General features: G+C 40.6%; 1 protein-coding gene across 2 annotated transcripts; it reads left to right on the forward strand.

Annotated features, from left to right (window-relative positions):
* The first annotated feature begins 493 nt into the window (after nucleotides 1-493).
* On the forward strand, nucleotides 494-21788 carry LOC111587652 (axin-1-like). Of its 2 annotated transcripts, XM_023297698.3 has the most exons (15): nucleotides 494-690; nucleotides 5415-5550; nucleotides 6937-7080; nucleotides 9890-10580; nucleotides 12386-12579; nucleotides 12776-12931; nucleotides 13428-13562; nucleotides 13649-13745; nucleotides 14943-15080; nucleotides 15432-15822; nucleotides 16709-16886; nucleotides 16985-17161; nucleotides 17596-17895; nucleotides 18009-18158; nucleotides 18266-21788. In XM_023297698.3, the coding sequence occupies exons 4-15, from the start codon at nucleotides 9960-9962 to the stop codon at nucleotides 18390-18392; spliced, it is 2664 nt and encodes an 887-aa protein (XP_023153466.1). In that variant the 5' UTR covers nucleotides 494-690; nucleotides 5415-5550; nucleotides 6937-7080; nucleotides 9890-9959; the 3' UTR covers nucleotides 18393-21788. The 2 variants fall into 2 exon arrangements, with proteins under 2 accessions (XP_023153466.1, XP_023153465.1); XM_023297697.3 differs by lacking the exons at nucleotides 494-690; nucleotides 5415-5550; nucleotides 6937-7080 and adding an exon at nucleotides 8107-8947.
* The last annotated feature ends 1329 nt before the right edge of the window (nucleotides 21789-23117 follow it).

Below are 23117 nucleotides of genomic sequence, written 5' to 3' on the forward strand. Positions count from 1 at the left end.
CCATGAGGTGTTGTCATTTAACCACCAAGTTGACCAAGAGCACATTTGTGTTTGCGGCAACAGCTCGGAGAGATGGATAAGAAGGATGAAATGAACGTGGAAGAAAAGCAGCGAGCTTTGGGAATGAATGAAGCTGTTAAACACATCATCAAACGCCACAGGCACAGCAGGGGGCCTTGGGATACACCCGTCTGAGAGATGGGTGGTGTGGGTGTGTGCATGTGTGTGTATAGTTTTGTATTGGCCTAATAAACCATCCATCTGCAGGGAGAGCAGAGCAGTGGATGCAAGGAGCGAGGGGGGGTTACAGCACTCTTTATGCTCCATATTTACACCCCTTTCAAATGCACAGACCGACAGATACACAGTCCTGCCCAGAGGTTCTTTGATGCTTGTCGATACCGCTGCGTGATGATGTCATACGGCAGAGAGCAAGGGAGGGAGGCATGATCAAAGGAGAGAGGGAGGGATGAAGACGCAGGAGAGGATATCCAAGACAACAACGGGACAAAGATGGCGACTGCTTCTGCAATGGGACCTCCACTGGCGTCCAGACCTCCGAATCACCAGGAGGAACCCAGGCCACGCAGCGAGTGTATTCACTTCCCTTATTCTAACAGGATGACCACCGGCATGACACACTGGAACCACCAAGCCAACCTCAGCCATCAGTACCGCCAGGCTAGCACGGTAAGCTCTCCGTCTACCTTAGCCTTTCCTCCGCTGCCGTTAAACCATCAAACCCTGAACGCCCCGATGTCTGGTTACCATCACTCCATCCCAAGTATTCATCATGAGTTGCCATTCTTTCTAATAACACATTTTCTACCCATTTCCCTTCTTTTTCTCAGCCCTTTCATCATGGTCTTTTGGCTGTTAATATAGGCCTCTCTTTGCCATCAAAGGCAGCACATCAATTGCCTTGACTCCCAAGTGTATGTGTGAGGGTGAAAGAGAGAAAGGGAGAGAGGAGAAAAAAAGAAGAACACCATGTATCAAAGATCAAGGCACGCTTTCATGCCTGTTTTTGGCCTTAGTTGGGTTTTGCTTTCCATCATCGTTCCATCGTCCTTTTTCTCCCTCTTCGAGGGCCACAGATGCTCTCCGAACCCATCGACAAATTCTCCCAACCCTCAGTGGTCCAAATTCCACGTTCGCTGAAAGATGAAATCAGACGCTTTTGTCGGGAAATGGAAGCAACAACATTTTTTCTGGTTTTCTTTGAGAATATTCTGTAGCTTGCAGGCTACCGGGCCAGAGCTCTGCCCCAATGATGACAATACGTGAAACAATATTTGAATAAGCAGCAGGAGGGCAGCCAGCTAATCCACTGTGGCTAATCCAGTATTGGTGCAGGCCATATTGGTAGCTGGAGTATTCAGCCCTATCACAATACACATCAGCAGGACGCCATGGCAGATATACTGACACTCTTACTACAGGCATGGCTGGGAAAGGCCAGCAGATGGATGGATAGGTGGATGGATGGATCGCTGGATAAATGATAAAGAGATAAATGGATGAATGAAAACCCTTATATTGATACTATGCTTTCTTTATTCCACACATTGTTTAGTCCTCTTGTGTAACTTAATTAGAGGATTGAAGAAAAGAACAGAGGGAACTGTGTAATTATGACAAAATAGGGGTGATGGACATTAGCTTTACTGTCCTTCACAGCTCTATGACAATGTTTATGTCTAATTTTATAGTAAACACTCAGCGCAAATCAACTAAATGCTGATGCTACCCGACTCGCTTCTTATTGAACATAATAAAGGGATCACTGTACTAAATGCTCCTTATTCCTTTGTTTTGGAACTTGTATCGTAAGCAAACAAAATACTTGTCTCCAATTAATTTTCTTAAAGACCAGAGGTCTGTTTCTCTTTCAAGAAGTATATAATGAAGATTTCACTCTCTGTGAGTATCTAAATGGGTCTTTGTGCTGGGAGGCCCCCAAGAGATAAGCCTGTTTCTGACAGGCCTCCGTACAGACGCCCAAATCTGCTGTGGCAGCTGGAACAAAGGGACCCCTGAGCTGGACCAGCACTCTGACAAAAAGCTCCATTTCAGTAGTCTAAGGAGGCTGCCTCAATTTAAGAATTAATAATCTGTTCTTATCTCATTTCATCACATTCTTGACAGAACTTGAAATGAGATTCACAAGGCTCTTTTTCTTTTTACTGAAATTGAGAAAACTGGCTTGCAGATGATCGTGAAAGTAGCCTCATCGATCATTCACATATCAGTGACGTTGTTATTAATTAGTAGCAGCTGCATTTTAACCAGTGCTGCAGAAGACATAATTTTCTGATTATTAGCCAAACAATAAAGCATCCTGGAGTGAAATGCCTGGCGAACCCAATCAAAACAAAGAAAAGTAAGGCTGCGTGAGATTCATGAATCTCTCAAATCCTGGTCGTACTCAGTCCTAGTCGATGATATTTAATATCACAATCATTTTAATATAGTAATTAAAAAAGAAAGATTTTTCTGAAACGTTCCAAATGATGGCACCTTTTGATTATTCAACATACTTGATGGGATTGATGCAAAACAATCACTACTGTCAAAAAGTTGATCTGTATGTGGACAACTGTGTTTATGACTATCAACAATTTTGCTTCCTTTCTTGTTTTTTGTTTTATTTTTGTTATCGTGGTCTATTCTATACAACATCTTTTGTATGCATGTGCATCCTGGAAGAGGGATCCCTCCTCTGTTGTGCCTCCTGAGGTTTCCATGTTTCTCAACAGTTTAACATGGTTTAGAGGAGGAGGGGGTGTCTTACCTGAATCAGAGCTCTTAGGACAGAGAGTGTCACATGCTGTGATCTGTGATATTGGGCTATATGGATGAAGTTAACATCACTTCCAACATCTATCCATCTATCCATTAGCTATACCCACTTTACCCAGTAGAGGGTTTAGAGAGCTGGGGCTTCTCCCAGCTGACCCTTGTCAGGTCACCAGTCCATCACAACGCACACGTCCAACATGATCTACCAGGCCTTTTTCACAAAAGACATTCTGACATGGCACAGTAGTAAAAGCACAAGTATAAATAAGAGTCTTTTAGCTGCTTTGATTTCATAGCTCTGGTGTTGTTTATTCTGACACACTGATGCTTCAAATCTGTATTATCAGTTACACCCGCAGTTTTCCTACTAGAATGAGTTACAATATCTGTTGTGAAAAAGGCCTGCAGATTCAAAAAACCAGAGATAGTCGAAGAATAAGCACCTTGTGAGGCGTAGTTTTAAGTATAACGGCTGACAAATGTGTATTGTCTGATGGGGAAATAACAGTATATCGTCATGCTGCTCAGTCCTGATGTCGTGGGCTGTAAAATGCACTTTAATGTTGTTTTAGTTCCATTTTAAAAACTCAAACTCAAACAAGAAGGTAGTCATACTTTGATCATTTACTTTCTAGTTTAAAAGTTTAAAAGCCTTCTATTATGTCTTGATGTTACTGATGCCACCAGGTTTGAACATCAAAACCACGATACAATACATACATTATAGTGACTATAAGCGTCAGCTGAGGTGCTGCTATTGCAAGAATTCAAATAAAGAATATCAGGTGTCAGCCACTTTGTTTTTATCAGCCCCAATATCAAGACTGATTATTTGTAACTAAGAAGACGGAGAAATCTTATTCAATGGGTATAGATTTGCAGTAAAAATTGAACTGCCATTTTAAATTAATGTTCCACATGAGTTTTATTAAAGGGAGAACTTTTTTTATCATTCATCCTCCAGTGTTGATAGACTATTAGACGGGATTTTATAAAAATGCATTGTTTTATCAGTTATGTTTTTGATTGAATGATGATGATCAACAAGTGCTGAAATATAGTGTCACTAAACAATCGTCTCCTATGCAATATGCCCAATTTGTCGGTGGTAAAATTCAGCTTTGTTACGTACATTGATTTAGCTTATTAACTGATGGTCTTAAATATGTGTCTGCTGGAACACAGTCATGCTAAACTATGACATGATGGGAAGAACTGTAACAACAACAACAAAAACTCAGTATGCCTTCTCACAAATCAACAACACCTGGAGCTGATCGATCCTAACTTCACTAAATACAACCTTCAGCTACTCCAGGAGGCAACACTTGGTGACTCTAGACATAAAGTTTAGATCAATGAGTTTTAGAGGTGCTGGAATTTGTCACCTTATAGCTGCTGCAATGTGATTTTAGTCTTCATGCTAAGCTAAACTTACACATTAGTGGTATCGATGTATTCTGCGAAGAAGTCACATATATTTCAAGATAGATAGATAGATGGATGGATGGATGGATGGATGGATGGATGGATGGATGGATGGATGGATGGATGGATGGATGGATGGATGGATAGATGGATGGATGGATGGATGGATAGATAGATAGATAGATAGATAGATAGAGTATGAGGGGTATGATTGCCCCCCTTGTGTGATGACCTTTCTTCAGCTAAGAGCTCAGACCTCTGCAGTCCTCACACACATACACACATACATCATTGAGATTCATTATAGATTCATAAGTACCAACATGCCCCCAACCCCTCCTCACCAAGACATCATAAAGGTCAAGTTCATCTTCGTCAGTATTCTCTCTTTGTCTCCTTCGTCTCTCTCCTCATTGTCTCTGGGGGCACTGCAGCAGCCGGAACAACACCAGCCCGTTGGCACAGGAACCTGTACATGCAGGTGCAGCCTGCGTATGTGTGTTGACTGCTGAGGATATAGGCCAAAGCGATGTGAATATATTTCCATAATGAAGCGTGTTTAGCTTGGTTGTAAAGTCTGCCAATCAAACACACAGTCATTTTCTAAACAACACCGCTGCCTGTCTTCATTACTGTCTTCTGAAAGCCGCCTCTGCATCTCTCACTGAACAATTTCACACCGATTATCTGTTTAAGGACATGTAAATGGTTTAAAATGTGTAGGCTGAAGGGAGATTTAAGGTTAGAGTGTTTAGAGCGAGTTTTGCAGGATTTAATTGCACTTTTTGCAGGGGAGGGAACAAAATATTGTGTATGAAGATACTGACCAAAAACATCTTCACCATCTTCATACACACTATAAACATGTAAACATATTTTGAGTTTGCTGCATTCATGCAGCATTGCATGCTGTGTTTTTCAGGTTTGTCCAGAAGCATATATCATGAAATTAGCCTTAGAAAATAAATTTTAAGTTATATCGAGATATAAAAGAACCTAAATTTTCAAACGTCAGTTTTTGTATCCTGATATCAACATAATATATTGTTCTGCTCTTACTGTACATTCATAAATTATTATTAGCTAAAAAGAAAAGTGAACTACAACACTGATGTGACACTGACAAGATGTCTGTTGTAAGATTGGCTTATTTCTTAATGCTGTGTGTTATTATTATTTCCCAGCTTCAGGTTGTCATGGAGAAGCAGTCGATCCAGGAGGGGGCAGAGACGAGGACAGGTGTCTGGACCTCACCTGAGCCCCCAGACCCTGCTCTAGTCCACATGGGACAGCTAGCCTGACAGTTCCTCAGGAGGCAGAGTAAGCTACTGTCCATCATTTGATTTAGAGGCAATTTGATCTGAGTTTTAAACGACTAATTCACCCAAAACTAATAGCACCACTGAAGCCTGTCCCAGCTTACCTGGACAGGTTGTCAGTCTATCACAGGGCCACAAAGACAGACAGATAAACAATCACACCTACTGACAATGCATCGCACCAATTAACCTCAGCATGTTTTTAGACTATGGGAGGAAGCTGGAGAACCCAGAGAAAACCCACACATGCACAGGGAGAACATGCAAGCTCCATGCAGAAAGATCCGAGGCCGGGACATGAACCGGGGATCTTCTAGTTGTGAGGTGACAGTGCTAACCACCAATCCACTGTGCAGCCCCAAAGTCAACACAATTTAGCTTTTTTTAATCTGAGGACAGCAAATAATGACTTTAACATGGTGATTTTACTGGAATATGTTCACATTTTCTGATAAACATTCAATTAAAAGGATCTCACATTTATTTGTTGATTAACTGCCATTTTACAAACTTTACAGTGATGTCGTTACTGCAGTTCTGATTTCTGATGCTCGTGTATTTCCAGCCTGAATGTCGTTGGCACCTGTACATCCATGACTGATCTTTTTTTTTTTACTCTAGAAATGCATATTTTATTAGTTAATTAGTAAAAGGCAAAGATCTGAATTATCTTGCTTATCTGTTTTCTCTTTGCTATCATTTTCTCTGTACCCCTTATCCTAACCCTAACTGGGCGAGGCAGTAGTCTGCCTTCTCTGAGCCTGGTTCTGCCAGAAGTTTCTTACTATTATTTCTTGTCACAGTTGAAAAAGAGCTGCTCAACGGCACTCATTGCATTTAATGTTTTAATTTTTCTTGATTATATAATGTTATAAGGTCTTCGCTTTACTGTGTGAAGTGCTTTGAGATGACATATGTTGTGAATTGGCACTAACCAAATGAAACTGAACTGATTTGAATTAAATCAAAGTTCACTCTAGAGCCTCCACAACAACTGCAAAATTTAATCTGTGGTGAGACTTTTAAGCCAACAAGGACAAGAAATAGACAGATAATGAAAATTTGAACATTTGCAATTTCATGACAGCTCTTGTTACTGATTTGAATGAAGAGCTCCAGAACAGCTAACAATAAGATGTCAGGCTAGTTTTTCCAGGTTATTATTAGTGATTTTTTTCTACATTGATTTTATATAGAAGGAACATGATGTAAGAGAGGTACATGAGCATATCAGATATTTCTCATGGTAAATTTGAAGCATTTATTTCACATGTGAGAGGTTCAATATTCAGACATGTGTGGTATCTGGAGACTTAAACTTCATATTTCCATTGGTATTACTGAATGACTCTGATGACTGTAGTGTAAACCTCTCTCTCCCTCTCAGCTGCTGGATGAGTGACAGCCCGGCGGAGGGGAGTGACTAGCGGGATGCTCAGGTGGCGGCGGCGGCGTGTTGACTCTGTCCTGTCAGTCACCGAGATGTTCTCCGTCAACTGAACACCTGTTCAGGAGTACAGGAGTCTGAGAGGTGAGTCGTCTTTGTTTTTTCGTTTTGTCGGTGTGAACATGTGGGTTGCTCCAGGTTTGTCTCGCCAGCAGAGCGGCTCGTTGCCTGGAGCGAAGTGAGCTGTACCCGGTCATGCTGTCTGCGCTGCGCTGCGCTCTGTCTGGTTCCTTTATTTATTTATTTATTTTAGTTTAAACGCGTCATAAATGTTCACTTTATCTGTGTGACAACGCGCGGTACAACCACCACTGCGAATGAATTCCTAACTTAATAAGAGTCTTATTAAAAGCTTCTCTCATTTTTGTCAAATAGTGCAGTGACTCGTGTTGACCGATGGGGGCGCTGTTTGTCGTATTTTCGCTACTGTGACATAGAACTGTGACAGATAGATCCGACAATAGCTATAAATTGTGTTTTATTATGTATTTATTGCACCGCCAGACGTGTAAAATGATATATATTTTTTAAAAAACAAAAACTAGTGTACTCAAAAAATACTAATTTTTAAAGTAGCTAATTTTATGCTACTTTATGCCCAACTGTCAAAAGGAAAACAAAGATATCGACTTTTTATTCCAATAAATTCTTTTGATGTGTATAATTAGTTTTTAGTCTACTTTACCTTTTGTCTACCTGTCTGCATACAATCGTAATATATATAATATATAATATAATCATACTATATACAGTACATTACCTTAAAGTACTGCTTACGCGGTAATGCATAGTCAGAAATAATCCTATGTGAGGTACACTTGAAGGTGTGATATTTTTGCACTAACAGAGACAAATCTGCTCAATGGGTACTTTTCCTTGTGATATATATATATATATATATATATATATATATATATATATATATATATATATATATATATATATATATATATCAGTCTATATTAATCTAATTATTTTTAAACTGCAATATTACAACTTTTCCTCAAGTCGATGATGTAAATACTCCTTCCACCTCTATGCCCTGCAGAACTATGGTTAATCCATGAACCTAAATAGCAGCACCTACATAGCAGTGTTGGTAAACACTTGTTTTAGGACCTTAGAAGATAGATATGTGTGTTTCGGGTAGATATTCACCAGATGTCGTCAACTGGCTGCAGTCAGGATTACCACTTGAATAGTCCTGTTACTTAAGTAATGAACAGTTCTGGGGTACTTGAACTTTGTTTGAGTATTCCGTTTTCATGCAGTTTGTACAACATTTTTGAGAAATATTGTACCTTTTACTACACTGCATCTGCTTGACAGCTATAGCAGCTTGTTGCTTTGCAGATTCTTACAATGAATGAAACCACCCAGCTTTAAATGAAATATGCCAGATTGCAGCTCGAATGCAACCATTTGCAACTTTAAAATGCTACTTACACGTTAAAGCAACAGTAGTAACAATCCAGATGTTTAATATGTCATAATATAACTCTGATGTCGCTTGTATTGTCAGTACTTCTACATTCATTAGGTCTACATTTAGTTCAAAAAGTTTCGCTCCAGTGAGAATTTCAGTGCTTGATGTTAACTTGTAGCTCCATGTTTGTACATGATGTTGTTGTTACTTTTATGATCGACAAAGATAAAGTAATAACCTGTTTCTAGACTAGGATCTTGCTGAGTCTTTGTGTGTTGTTCGTATCTATTCGCTGCAGTTCTACAAAAGTAGTCCACTCCGCACGCAGTCGCGTGCACGCACGTATTCTCTCGCTCTGTATTATTGCTCTGAAAGCAGCCACCATGGGGAGTTAAGGGCAAGACGACGGGCTATTTTCGTTAATATTTAATGTCTGAAAGCTATCCATATGCTGCGTTTTGGAGCACACAGTTCGCGCCAGTATCCCCAATGCAGCGGATTACGGGGAACGGGCTTTCAGAGACGGTAGGACAAACACTTTTGTGGACAAACACGGGACGTTAACTAGCTAAGCTAGCAAGCTAACCAAAACTAGCTAACGCACCAAGCTAGCTAGCGCTGCAGCCAGTAGAGTGGAAAACGTGCCCTCGCTTTCTTGTTTCGTTTGATCTTAGATCACCCGATTTGTTTGGGTTAATCAGCAAGAAAGTTTGCGATGTTTCTCTACGAGTTTGCCTGGTACGAGTAAATTTTCAGTTTCCGCTGGTGTTGAAGTGTTTTGCATGCAGGCCCGTCTTGTGTGGTTGTAGAGTTTGTCTCTGTACCCATCCCCCACCATCTTTGCAGGCCAAGATGAATGAGATTCTCACTTCAAAGCCCTGGCATTGGTGGTGGCATTGCTACAAGTCTAGCTAGCTGTCCTAGCTTGTTAAAATTTGTTGGTTATTTGGATAACGATGTCTAACTACACGAAGGGTGAGTTTTGATAGCTGTTAGCGCTAGCTTTTAAGCTAGCTGTGAAACAGACCACAAAAACTTGGTGAACTTCAGCTGGGAAATATGCGTACACAGCATTCAATTTGTTTTTGTTCAGACTGGAGCCTTAGCTGCCAACTGAATCTAATTAGCGGTACAGATCGTACTTTATTCTAAAATGTATTTGAAAGCAAGCTTACGTGCCAATTTAGCATACTAGCAATGTTTTTAGTTTTTGTGGTAACAGGCTTCCCATTCTGATACACAAACATCATCCTGCTTTGTTGTAACTTATGTGTCTGCTCATCAGCTCATTTTGTTGCTTACTGTTCTATATGTGTGTGTGTGTGTGTGTGTGTGCTGTGTGTATATTAGTAGTCGGACAGTGAAGAGGGTGAGAGATGAGTCACTCATATTTATTATCTGTGCCATAATCACCTTTGTGTCAGATCCCACTGCAACAACTAACTGCCTTTCTTGTTTCCATCATAGGATAAATTGTTTGACAGCAAAGTCATTGCTAGAGGGGAATATCTGACCTCTGCCTTGTGCAATCAGAGACATGAGTGTTGTCAGAGAATTACATGGGATTGGGTACAGGGGTGGTGGTGGGGTTGTGGCCTCTCTGAGCGGCCCTACCCACTTTACCGAGGATGCTCCGCGACCCCCAGTACCTGGTGAGGAGGGATCTGATGTGGACCCCCCAGTCCAGTCAGTCAACATCCGTCCAAACACCCTTTCCCAAACCCTAGGCTATCCCCCGTCAGCCTTGTCATCTAAAATGGGGGATCCTTCAAGTTATACACCCTCCTCATCGTCTGCTACTCCACGGCGCCCTGACCTGGACTTGGGGTATGAGCCTGAGGGCTCGGCTTCACCAACTCCACCTTACCTGAAGTGGGCCGAGTCGCTCCACTCTCTCCTAGACGATCAGGAAGGCATCCAGCTGTTCAGAAACTTCCTATGCCAGGAAGGGTGTGCCGATCTTCTCGACTTCTGGTTTGCCTGCTCGGGGTTCAGGAAGACCAGCCAGGAGAAGAAGGCAAAGCTAGCCAAGGCCATCTACAGGAAGTACATTGTGGATGGAAGTGGGATTGTCTCCAGGCAGATCAAAGCAGCCACCAAGAGTTTCATCAGAGACTGTGTGGGAAAGCCGCATCCAGACCCTGCAATGTTTGAACAGGTGATTTAAAATCTTGATTTCATGTTTGATTTTGAAGTTTCTTAATATTGGCAATGCATGCTTGTTCCACAGGCCAGTGGAAGATGTTACATAGACTGCTTTTTGTCACTTAAAATGTTCAGGTGCATCCATGCTAAAGGGTTGACATTTTAGGCAGTGAGGTTGTGTCAATGCAAAGCAGCATTGCTATTCAGGGTACTCGAAACTGAATTATGTCTGTTGTAAGACAATGCATGGCACCCAAAAAGTCAGGCGATTTTCTTTAATGGCTGCACTGTTCACAGACGTCTTGATCTTGAGAATTTATTTTCTTTCTCTTCTCACCACTACACAGTGGTGTGGGCCTGTTCCTAGTAAGCATAATAGTTCAGTGTCAGTGTTTAATTCCAGATTTGAGGAACTTGAAAGCCACATCTGCTTCCATCATGTTTGGCGTAGGCACCCTCTGAAAAGGCCAGAAGTTGTAGAGAGTATGTTTGTTCAAGAATATGGCAAATATAATTGTTTTCGTAATCTAGAGTATCTTCACATATTTATATTACTTTCTATGGAGGTTTAATTACACTAATTAAAACATAATTTCTATTTGCTGTCAGAGTACATGCTGTACAACACTTGTTGCAGTCTCTAGGCATGTGATAGATGTGTCAGGAACATTCAGTGCTGCTTCACTGACTGAAGAGATTTTTTTAGGAGGAAGGAACTGTATCCCAGGAACTAAAAGTGGCCCTGAGTTACTTCAATAAAAATGCCGTTATACTTACCTATCACCTGAAAAGGTTTCTGGTTTCTCAAGCATGGCCCTGTGGTTGCAAAGGGCTGTTAAGTCTTGCACTAAAATTTAGACAGGATTTTGTGACAAAGAAAAGGTGCAGCAGTCCCCTACATGTCACTGATCTGTGTTTTCTTCTTTCTTTTTGTGTTTTACTAAGTAAACCACACTAAAGGACCAAGTCGGTTTTCGTTTCACGTTTTTCACTCACTTACCCCCTGTGCCCTCTTTAACCCGTGATCGCTTTCATATTTTCTTTGTTAATTACTCATTTTTGATGTAGTGTTGGTCTTCTGAATGTGTGGTCCAACCACATACCATCACAGAGCATTAGCAGAGACCTGAGGCTCTGACTGTAGTTCCTTACACATCACAACAGCAAAAAAAAGACACAAAATGACATTACACACATATACCACAAAAAAACAAATGAAACTTGTGTCAGTTTAGTCTGAAGCCAAACCTTCCTACACACTCAGTCTTGATTACTTTTATTATTTTTATTATCATTAAATGTTTAACAGTGAATTATTGTGCCTTATTTTTAAAAATGTAATCGTTGTACTTGCCCCGTTAAATTTAAACCAAGTTAGAAAGAAACTTATGAAACCACTTTGTTTGATACTTGCTGAACCTTTAAGATTGATAACCAGTGTGGATTTAACTCATCTTTCTTTGTCTGCCTGGATTAAATGTTTTAATTGTTGGGTAGTCGGTTACATAAATGCGGATTTACTCTGTACAGTTCTGCTGGTCCGTGATGCCTTTTGCTTTAAAGCCTGTATTGTGTGTAGTAATCTGTGTTCATGTTAATGTTGAGAAGTTCAGCAGTGTTGGAATAGTTTTCACTGTAAGTCCAGACAACAGTTTAGAGCTGAGACTCTTGTCAAAACCTTTCAGCCCATTTGCCTTTACTTAGGTCTGACAAAACTCTGTTGTAGATGAACAGCTGTACCAAAAAGTGAGCAATGAACTCTTCGTGCATCATTTATTTTTTACATACGTGACCAGTATGTGTATGTGTGTGTTCCAGGCTCAGACAGAGATCCAGTCCATGATGGAGGAGAACACCTACCCTTTGTTCCTCAAGTCAGACCTGTACTTGGAGTACACACGGACAGGAGGAGAGAGCCCCAAACCTAATCCCAGCGATCAGAGCCCTTCATCAGGGCCAGCTAAGCCTGTGCCTGGGTACCTACCTACACTCGCTGAGGATGAGGAGTGGAGGTGAGACGAGCTTGAGCCTTTGTGTCGCACCACAATGCTTCTGTATAGCACAATCTCTGCTCTGTGATTAAACAATAAATTCCACTGACTTTTCTCAGCTGGTTGGTTCTTAATGAAAAGTACAGTGCTAATCATAAATAAAGTGATATAATGCCTCTGATGTTTAAATAACAGTTATGACTTATTCTGATTTTAGGTGTGGAGGAGGTGGAGTGAGGGAAGTGGAGGAAGAGAAAGATGAGGAGGAGTGTGGAGACACACCAGCTGGTAGACTGACTCATAGCCTGCTGATGCAGACAGTACCGCAGAGAACCTCGGCCAGCAGGAGGAGGCAGGACAGCAGGGAGTACAGGTGTGTATCTGCATGTGTGTCGTTTTGCATTCATAAATGTTTATTCTGTCTCCTCTCATAATGGCTGATCACGATATTGTTTTGAAATACCTGTCAGAGGTCATGGGAATGATATATTTCAGTGCTTCCATGTCTGGCATACACCAGTATAGTTAATCCAGTATAATGCAACAGTGATGTTATGTGCAAATGTAGAGGCTTAAAACAGCTTCCTTTGCTCATCTGAAATTGTCCAGTCATTCATATTTAGAGACATTCTCTTCTATGCACTAACTCAACCAGAATATGCGATAACATTTCACCAAAGAAAAATCTGTGTTATCCCTTCAGTTGTACCAGGAGATCCCTTTTATGCCAAAAGCCAGATATCCTTTTGTTTGGAAATCCACTTGTTGTGAATACTGTGAAAGAACCCCTGGAGATCCACAGTGTTTTGTGTGTTTGAACATGGAGCCTGTGTGAGCACATGAATCACAATGTCTTGGTTCTTCCTCAGGCCATGGAGAGAGCCGATAAACCCATACTACGCAAATATGGGCTATGCTCGTGCTCCAGCAACCAGTGCCAATGACAGTGAACAGCAGAGCATGTCGAGTGATGCAGACACACTGTCACTAACCGACAGCAGTGTGTAAGTACACGTGCATGTACACAGAATCACTCTAATGAGCTGTTGGGGTCTGTGCTTGATTGCTGTTTATCTGTGTGTGTCTGCAGAGATGGTATTCCTCCATACAGATATCGGAAGCAGCATCGTAAAGAGATGCATGAAAGTGCCAAAGCCAACGGACGTGTGCCCCTACCTCATATACCTGTGAGTACAGACGCTACCCATTCAGCCTAATGTCAGCATTCACAACTGATTTCATGTAGCGGTGCATGCATGGTGAAATATGTGTCAGGTTTGTTGCAGAAAAGCAGTTTTAAAAAAAAAAAAAAAAAAAAATTTATCTGTTAAAATCTGTGAGCATCTCAATCCAAGTTTCAGACAAGTAAATTTGAGTATGACGTGGTGTATCACAGCTACTTTGGAAACCAGTTGTTGTCCAATATGCGGGTTTCACAGGTGTAAAACAGACCCGACATTATTGTTGTTTCTTAAATTCACCTTACATACAAATACTAGAAAGATTTCCTTCCTTTTCCTACTCATGTTTTAGAGCCGTTCTTCACCGCTGGAATGAAAATGTGAACTGAGTTAGAAAATTCTAGTACACCACCAGTGTGTACCAGCATCTGGTTCAAAAGGGTTTCTTCCAAAAATTGCCACTAGAGCAGAGAGCAGAAATGGCTCTATTTCCATTACTCCTCTCTGTTTCCATCAGTTAGCTGTGCAGTTACATCATATTGAGACAAGACAAGACTTTACAAGGTTTGTAGATTTTACAGCCTTGCTTCCCATGCTGGCAAAAGGGGAACTGACAAGTTGGGGTCTTCTTGGATGATGACTGGAGTCAGCGACATTTAGGGGGCAGCCCTGGAGGAAACTGAAACAGTCCAGTACACTTACACTGAAAAGTAACTTCAGTGAAGTATGAGACTTTAAATGTGCTAAAGTTAAGCCTTTGAAGTGGAAAATATTTACAAATTAATAGATTCTAGATTTTTTAATGAATGAGAAAGAACAGATGTAATTTTACAAACTTTAATGAGATGTATTCTTATTCAGAGCAGAGCTCTTATATGTTGTAAAACCTGCCTCAAGAGGATTTTTTATTGTGATTAATTGTTTTAATGATTGGAAGACTTTGTCACAGAAGTAAAGATACTAAGATAAAGAAACGTGAGCTTTTACAGATTTTTTTTTTTTTTTTTTTACTGAAATTGTATTTTTTTTCTATCCATGATGTTTGTTTTGCTTCACAATTGTTTTAATCCTTTTTGTTCCATTTGATTTAGACTTTTCCTTCTTGTCAAATGTGTTAGTTTACACGCTGGGCATTTTAATTTGAGCAGAAGATGTGTATGGGAATTTGTGGCATGTAAATTTTGTGTCTGTGCCCATATACAGCGCACGTATCGCATGCCAAAGGACATCCATGTAGAGCCTGAAAGGTTTGCAGCTGAGCTTATCAGCAGGCTGGAGACGGTTCTTAGAGAGAGAGAGGCTCAGGAAAGACTCGAAGAACGGCTGAAGAGAGTACGGCTGGTGAGTGTGCAACTATATGTACTTGTCACGATGTTGATTGTCGATTTTGGATTTTTAGAAAGGTATGATTCATTATTGTTCAGTGTTAAAAAAGTAATACATTCGGCATTTTGGTGACAAATTCACAGTTATTAATTCAATTCAATTTTATTTATATAGCGCCAATTACAGTCAAATTGTCTCGAGACGCTTTACAGAACCCATATGCCTGGCTAGACTAGCGATTAACAGTAACATAAGATTTATTACATGTTTTCCCCTGATTCTTTCTGTTTTGAGTGTAAGTAAATAACAGTTAACTGCACTAAGTGCATGTCCAGAAGTACAATATTTGTCTTCTCTTCTCAACAGGAAGAAGAAGGGGACGATGCTGACATCTCCATGACAACCTCCATGTCTTCTCATAGCATACCACTCCCCCTCCCCTCATCGTTTCCACCTCTTTACGGCGCCCGTTATTCAGAGACCACTGCTAACACTGCAACAGTTGCCACATACGGCGGCCTGGTTGCCATGGAGGATTCCCATGACGACGACCCAGAATCTATTTTGGATGAGCACGTACAGCGGGTGATGAAGACGCCGGGCTGCCAGTCGCCAGGGGTACCCAATAGCACCTTAGGAGGAGGGGGTCGACATAGTCCTCCCAAATCATCACGCTCACCTGATGGGGGAATCGGACCGCCTCACTACCCCCCACACCGAGGGGGAGGTCACAGTCTGCCTGCTGCTGGGGTCAAAGGTAAGAGGCTATAGAGGGGAAGGAGAGAGAGGGTGAACGGGTGAGGCATAGGAGCACCAGCAGCATACAGGAAGCATGAAAATATTGGCCAATGTTATTTTCCATGTATGCCAACTCAGTGTTGCTGCACACAGCAGTTTTCTGTATTTCCAAAGACTAATCCTAGGATCTGCACAGACTATTTTTCTTCAACTCCTCCTCTTGTAAGGTGATCTAACACCATCTTCTGTTGTCTTTTAGATAATATATAACAACCGCAATTTATTATTTTCTGCCTTGTGTGTCTGTGGCACTCAACGTTTAATCTGCAGATTCTTACTGAAGACTTTAGTCATTGAAAACAGATTTCATTTTTACCAAAGGACTCAGTAATAGCTGATAAAATAGCTGGACATTATAGGTTTTAGAAAATTAAAATAACAGGAAATACTTCATTCGTTGGTGACTGTTTTAGCTATGGAATAATTCAATAATTTATTGCTCTAGTGAGAATTTCTGGTGACAAAGACATGACTGGATTCACAGGATTGACTCAAAAAAGAATAAAGCCTTCAGTGTCATAAATGAATGTATGATTTCCTGTAAGTCATCATAGATTGAAGAATAAGCGTTATTTTACGTTGACATGAATAACACTTGCTGGTTGGATTAATTTGTAGGGTCTGTATTATTGTTGTTTTTGTTGGCCTAAATATAATAATATTAATAACATTATTTGTCAAGCAATAGCTGAAGAGATTGGCTTTGCAGGTATGTCATCGTGTGTTGTGAGTGCTATAGGTGTCAGATGAAACTGCAGCAGCAGTTTCTTTTTAACTGAAGCGTAGGGTGTGTTGAAGAAAGGCTGGCATATCACTAAAGAGATTACCCCCGTTTTCCCTCTCAGGTATGCATCATCACAAGCAGCTGTACCACCACAGAGGAAGAGAAGGGCAGGAGGAAGCAGGCTCTAGGTCTCAGGCCAACTTCCTGTGGAATGGAGATCCAGCCAACCAGTACACAGGAAGAAGTCGAAACTACGCTGATGGAGCAGGAGCCAGCACCCTCGAGGGGATGGGTTACAGGTAAACATGTATATTTGGTCTACAGCAAACTGCATGCGTTGTTATCCATTCGGATTATCTCAACTGGTTTGTGTATGTGTTACCTCTTCATTCTGCAGTAGTAAAGGCAGCACGCTGTCACGGCGGGGTTGTAAGAAGACATCAGAGACATCAGGCAAAGGTGATGAGAGTGGCCGTGGCTTGGAGACCCAGGTACCGCTGGAGGATCTGGAGAGAAACCAGAAGATCCTGCAGTGGATGATGGAAGGAGACAGACAAAGGAAGAGCTCTCACGGGTTAGTATTATTATATGTCTGATTTATGATTAATATAAAAATGTACTCATTTGTGATAAGAAATTTTGGATATTTTTATAAATGCATTAAAATTATGTATAAAAAAAAAAAAAAAAAAAAAAAAAACATATAAAAGCCAGTAGTGCAGGAACTTGGAAGCCATTTTCGAGTGGTCAAAACTCTTTGTGCTTGTCCTGACTGTTAAAAGCGATTCTGTAGAACTTCTTTCAGGGCCCTGCTCAGGGAAGAGAAAAGTGCATACTTTTGAACAGCCCTCAAAAAACACTGTGAGGAGCTGTTAGAATGTGCAACAATAAGTGACTCCAAAATCATGCTTTAGGCACCGTCTGACTTCTTATGTTTGGAAATGCCAGTGGAACGAACAAACCTTAGAAATGATAATTCAGTTCTCTGGCATACCTGTGTTTTTCCAGCGGCAGCACCAGCAGCTCCAGGAGGACAGGAACCAGCAGCGAGTCACCACGTCCAACTTCAGTGGAGCGACCTGGAGCTGTGCACCCCTGGGTCTCTGCTCAGCTGCGCAACAACCCATCAGCAGGGTCCGCTGCTATCCCCGGCTCATCGTCCACCCAGGTCCAGCCTTCACACCCGTTCATCCAGGACCCAGCTATGCCCCCCAACCCAGCTCCCAACCCCCTCACGCAGCTGGAGGAGGCTAGAAGGAGGCTCGAGGAAGAGCGGAGGAGGAACGCACTACAGCAGGCCAAGCAGAGGTATGTGTAGTGAAATCCCATGTTTACAGCTTCAAATCACATATTTGCTTCAGCGTTTGAATTTTCACGTGGTCTTACTTGTGTGATTTTATATGAATCTTTCTCTTTCTAAGGCACAAGTCTGGGAAGCGGCAGGTGTGTGAGAACATGACAGTTGCTTACTACTTTTGTGGAGAGCCAATCCCATACAGAACATCAGTCAAAGGCCGTGTTGTCACTTTGGGCCAGTTCAAGGAGCTGCTTACCAAAAAGGGCCACTACAGGTGAGAACATGTGGTGCATATATTGTAAAAATTCCCAGCGTGTGGGAATGTTTGATATGCACTTGAGACCACGCAAATGACTGAGACATGTTTTTGTTTGTGTGCAGGTTCTACTTTAAGAAAGTGAGCGACGAGTTTGACTGTGGTGTGGTGTTCGAGGAGGTTCGTGACGATGACGCCATCTTGCCTATCTTTGAGGAGAAGATCGTCGGGAAGGTGGAGAAGGTCGACTGAATTTTGGGAACAGGAAAATGAAACAAAAGATCAATTGAGAAGAGGAGATGGGAAGAAAACATTCAGGCTGGGTGGAAATTCACCTGCGACGAAACGAACGAATGGAAGTAGAAAGATGGAAGGAGCAATGTGTGACAGAAGAGAGATTGCGCTGCATAGTAGAAGCTCGAGTATTATGGAGGTGGTTATTTTTAATGGGATATCTGGATATCTGTCTCAACACCTGGATCAAACCCCCATAAAGCAAAGAAGCTTTTGCCACATGATACAGGAGTGGAGAAGAAGAACATAAATTATTTCACCTGTCCTGTCTCCACTGTGGATATTCAAAGAGAGCTGTTAAAATATGATGTCTGACCAGTCTTCCACTTCTACTGCAATGGATGGAAAAGGGTGAGGAGACTGCTTGAAGGAGAGAGGAGAAAGTAGTCTTCCACTTCTGCTCTGGGGGAATCTGTCCTCCGCAGACCATTACGATGCTGCTACATTACCATAGAAACTCTTTAATCGGTGCTCGGGGCAGTAAAGAAAGCAGTATTGTTCCTTTCAGGAGTCCAGCTGCCTTTTGCTGTCTCTGTTCCTCATCAGCTGGCAACAAGAGGAGAGGACAGAGGATTTTGGGGAGTGGAACTTTTGCCTGCTTCTCCTCTCGTTGACTTCATAGCCTCAAAACAGAGAAACTTGCTCACCCTTGATTCCTAGATGTCATGTAGTGATCTCTCACATCAATATGTTCAGACAACAGTTCTCTGCATAACTTGTTTACCAAAGCTACATATTTTTGATAAGACAAGTATCCTTGCTACTTGTTTTAATTATTTTTTTTTGAATTGTGTATGTACAAGGCAGGTACTATTACTTATTATTGCAGCCTAATTTCGTCATATCTCATCTTAATGTTGTATTATTGTGTATGTTTTGAAGCTAGTTCATTAGTCATTTCAGGGCAGCCGTTTTGTTTGTTTCTTTCCACTATACCACATCACTGCACCTCAGTTCTGTACTGTTTACCTTTAAATGTTTGGCTCTGTTCTCCTACAAGAATTTTAAATATAGGATGACTTGTTTCCACCCTCAAAAATTCTCATGAAAAAGACCACAATATACGATATTTTTATCAATAGATCACACTGTCCCCCCGTGTAGCTTTTAGCTTTTCTGCTATATCAAAAGCTTGTGTACGTAACCCCGAGCTCAGTCTAGGTGCCTGCCTGCCTGCCTGGCCAGTGCCATTACTATCTAGATTTCTTTTTCTGAAGCGTGTTGTTGAGTGTGTAAGCCTGTGTCCGTCATGTATGCCTGAACTCAACCAAAGAGCATATTGTGTGTCCCGTATGCCTACATGCGCCTGTCCCCAAGTATCAAATGTTTATTTTTTTATTTCATCATGAGCTGAAGGGAATCTCTTGTTCCTCCTACAGATTTCCAAACATTGTAGCGTAACATTGAGTTTAGATCTGCGGTCTATCTTAAATGAATAGTGTGACATTTTTGGTAAATTTCTTGCCAAGAGTTAGATGAGAAAATCAAAAAAAGCCTCTCGTATCTCAGCTGTTAAATATGAAGCTAAAGGCATCAGCTGTTAGTTTACAGTAAAAATGGAAAAAGAGAAAAAGCTAGCCTGCCTTTTGTATGGGCTGAACAAACTAGGGTTGCAATCAAATGTTATTTTAGGTCAGATATATATTTTTTGTTTGTTTTTATTTTTCATATTGGTTCATTATATATTAACTAAAAAATGTTAGGACATCACAATTTTCTGAGGTGGCATTTAAAAATTGCTTATTTTGTTTAGAACTGAAAAATATTTTGTTTAAGGTTCAAGTTTTGGCCGTAAAAATTAAACAAGGCATGGTAAAGCTACATAAAAAACACAGGTCTTAGACAGTGAACCCTGACATCCTAAAATATGTAGTTTATTTATATAATAGTCTGACTGCACGAGGAATAAAGGAGAGTTTGTCTGTTTTGTTTCTTCATATTCCCCTGCACTGCCAAAGCAAGTAAGTGGGCGTATAGACTGCAGGCAGAAGCTGTGCTGGGGGGATGAGCTGTCGTTGAGAATTCTGGCGAGAATGAAGCATGGCTTCATCGCACCTTTCACTCAGTGATTGTAGAAAAAAAGACCATGTCTATCATACTGTCACAGAAGATAAAATAAGCAACAAATGCTCGCAGTTTAGAAGCTGAAACTAGAGAATGTTCCGTAAGTCTGCTTAAGAAGTGATTGTAAGACGTTCAGCTCTAGCTCTGGATACAACATGTTGATTTCAAAACTATAAAGGTGCTGGTGGGCAGATTTTGAACGGAGCCATGCTCACCGTTTCCAGTCTTTCCTCTAAGCTAAGCTAACCAGCTGCTGACTGTATCTTCATATTTATTGTGCAGATTTTTCAAGAAAACAATTTCCTAAATGTCAAACTAGTCCTTTAAACTGCTTGCATCAGTACCACACTGCAGTAAAGCCTTGAGGCCAGAATATCATAAAGCACAGTGCAGACGGTGCACTGATGATACACCAGCTATGTAAGCTGAATGTAATTGTGTGTTTTCTTAGTTTTGCCCACTATATCCTCAAAGGAATCACATCAGTGATCATGTCATACCATGTCTGAGTCTGTCTTCAGTATTGATCTCTACCCGTCGGCCTGCTTCAGTGTTTTGTGTCATCTATGCTGGTAGTTAAATGAATGTGCACAAAGGTCTTGCAGGAATGTCAAATACAATTTGTCTTGGGTTCAGCCCAGCAAGGGAAGCATAGGATCACAAAACATATTCATCCTTACTCCAACCCATTATGCCTTCAATATGAAATTTTAAAAATTTAGATATGTATTTGTTTATTAAAAAAAAGTACTTTTAATAATCACCGAGCATGTTCTTTATAAGGAATGTTTTCCGGATGAGTTGATTTATCTATTTAGTTTTAATGTTTATGTGCAAACTGCAATGGCCCTCTGATATATTGTGTCTGTTTTGTTAGAAAGAAGACCCAGGGACAGTTGAATGACAACATTTATTAAGAGTTGTTTCTTGTGATTATGATTTGATGGACAAAACAAACAACTGCATCTGTTGCGTTGTTGATTTGTGTGAAACACAGTGCCTTTATCATGTTATCTTTTAAAAATATGTTTATTGACCCAATCCATGCTTTTAATGTAAGTTTTTATTTTCAGTCAGTCCCGTTGTATTTTTAGCTGCAGTCGATGCTTTTTTTTCTCACTTCTGATCAACCTTCTGCTGTAAATATGTACATTATCATTTCATACTTGTCTTCAGACCTGCACCACATGTCCATGGTGTTTCTGTTTTTCAACGCCAAGATGTCACTGTGCTGGTTCCACTTGTACATTTCTTTTCAAAAGGTACTTCATAATAAAGATGTTGAATAAACCTTTTTTTCTGCTTTGTTGTTCAGGCTGATCACATGATGCTGCACAAACAACGCAGTTCTTTTTCACAGCAGATATTCTGACTTTGACCACTTTCATATTTATGGTATGACAATGAGTCAGCATGTATTTGTACATGTACTCTTCTTCCAGTGACATGTCAAAAAGGCTTTTTTCATCTAAAATGCTCTTTTTCACCATCAGGATCAGTAGTGGAGTACAGGTTCTAGGTGCTTGAACCAGTGTATTTATATTTTCTGTTACTCTGCTACCAGTACTCCACAATTTAGAGTTAAATATGGAACTTTTTGCTTCACTACGTTTATGATACAGCTTTAGTTAATGGTTACTTTGCAGATTAAAATCTTGAAATCTGCCCTTGAAATAGAATGTATGACGAAAACAATTCAAAAATGTGCTCCATAAATAAAATCGGCTTCAAATTGAAAAACTACAACAGTGCAATGCAGCTCACGTGTCGGTGCGCCAACAATAATAATCCAGCATTCCCTCACACAGTGAAAGTAGGAATTCTGCACAGTATGTAGTTTTACAGTAGGACCTTTAATTTTAATGAGGTGTATTTAAATAAAGGACACAGACATTTAAGATATCAATACTAGTTCCATCACTGGTCTGGGTTGTAGATGTGAGCCTGAATGTCATTTAAATGCAGGGACAGGTTAAAGGTAGACTTTGACTACGGCTTAGGTCTGACTAGCAATCTTTTACAGCTTTAAATATATCTACCTTCATTCCAGCAGACAAGATTTTAACAGTTTAAAAGATATTTTACTCATCAAATTCAAGGGAGAATGGAACAATACAAAAAAAATAATCAGTAAACCAATGTAATTACTGTCAGTTTTCAACAGGTTACTGCAGCCTTAAAACATTTCTCCTCGTTGCTTGCTTCTCGGTATTCTCAGCAAACCACAAATTATGAGCCATATTTGTCCTTTTTTGTCAGCAGGTGTGACTGAGTGTTACCATGGAAACACAGGTCTTAGTTCAGAGTTAGTCTAGGGATCGAGTGGCTTCCTTTTGAAAATAAAGTCTTTCATGAGACCATCGAACATGTATTGGATCAATCCAAGAGAAATGTTAGTGATTTTATGTGTGTTTGTATCTGTATTTGCCTGTAAATACACGTAGGAAAGACCTCTCTCAGAGTTACAGGGGCCGATAATGTCCCCACAGCCAACACACACACAATATATAAAATGTTTTTTAGGCAGTGTTTCGTAGCTGAAAGTAAAAGACAAAACAATACCAACTCATCGTTCATTTCATATTTATGAAGGGTTCACCTGTAGTTAGCTCGTGCTGT

This window comes from Amphiprion ocellaris, chromosome 4, assembly GCF_022539595.1.
Source record: "Amphiprion ocellaris isolate individual 3 ecotype Okinawa chromosome 4, ASM2253959v1, whole genome shotgun sequence".
NCBI lineage: Eukaryota > Metazoa > Chordata > Actinopteri > Pomacentridae > Amphiprion > Amphiprion ocellaris.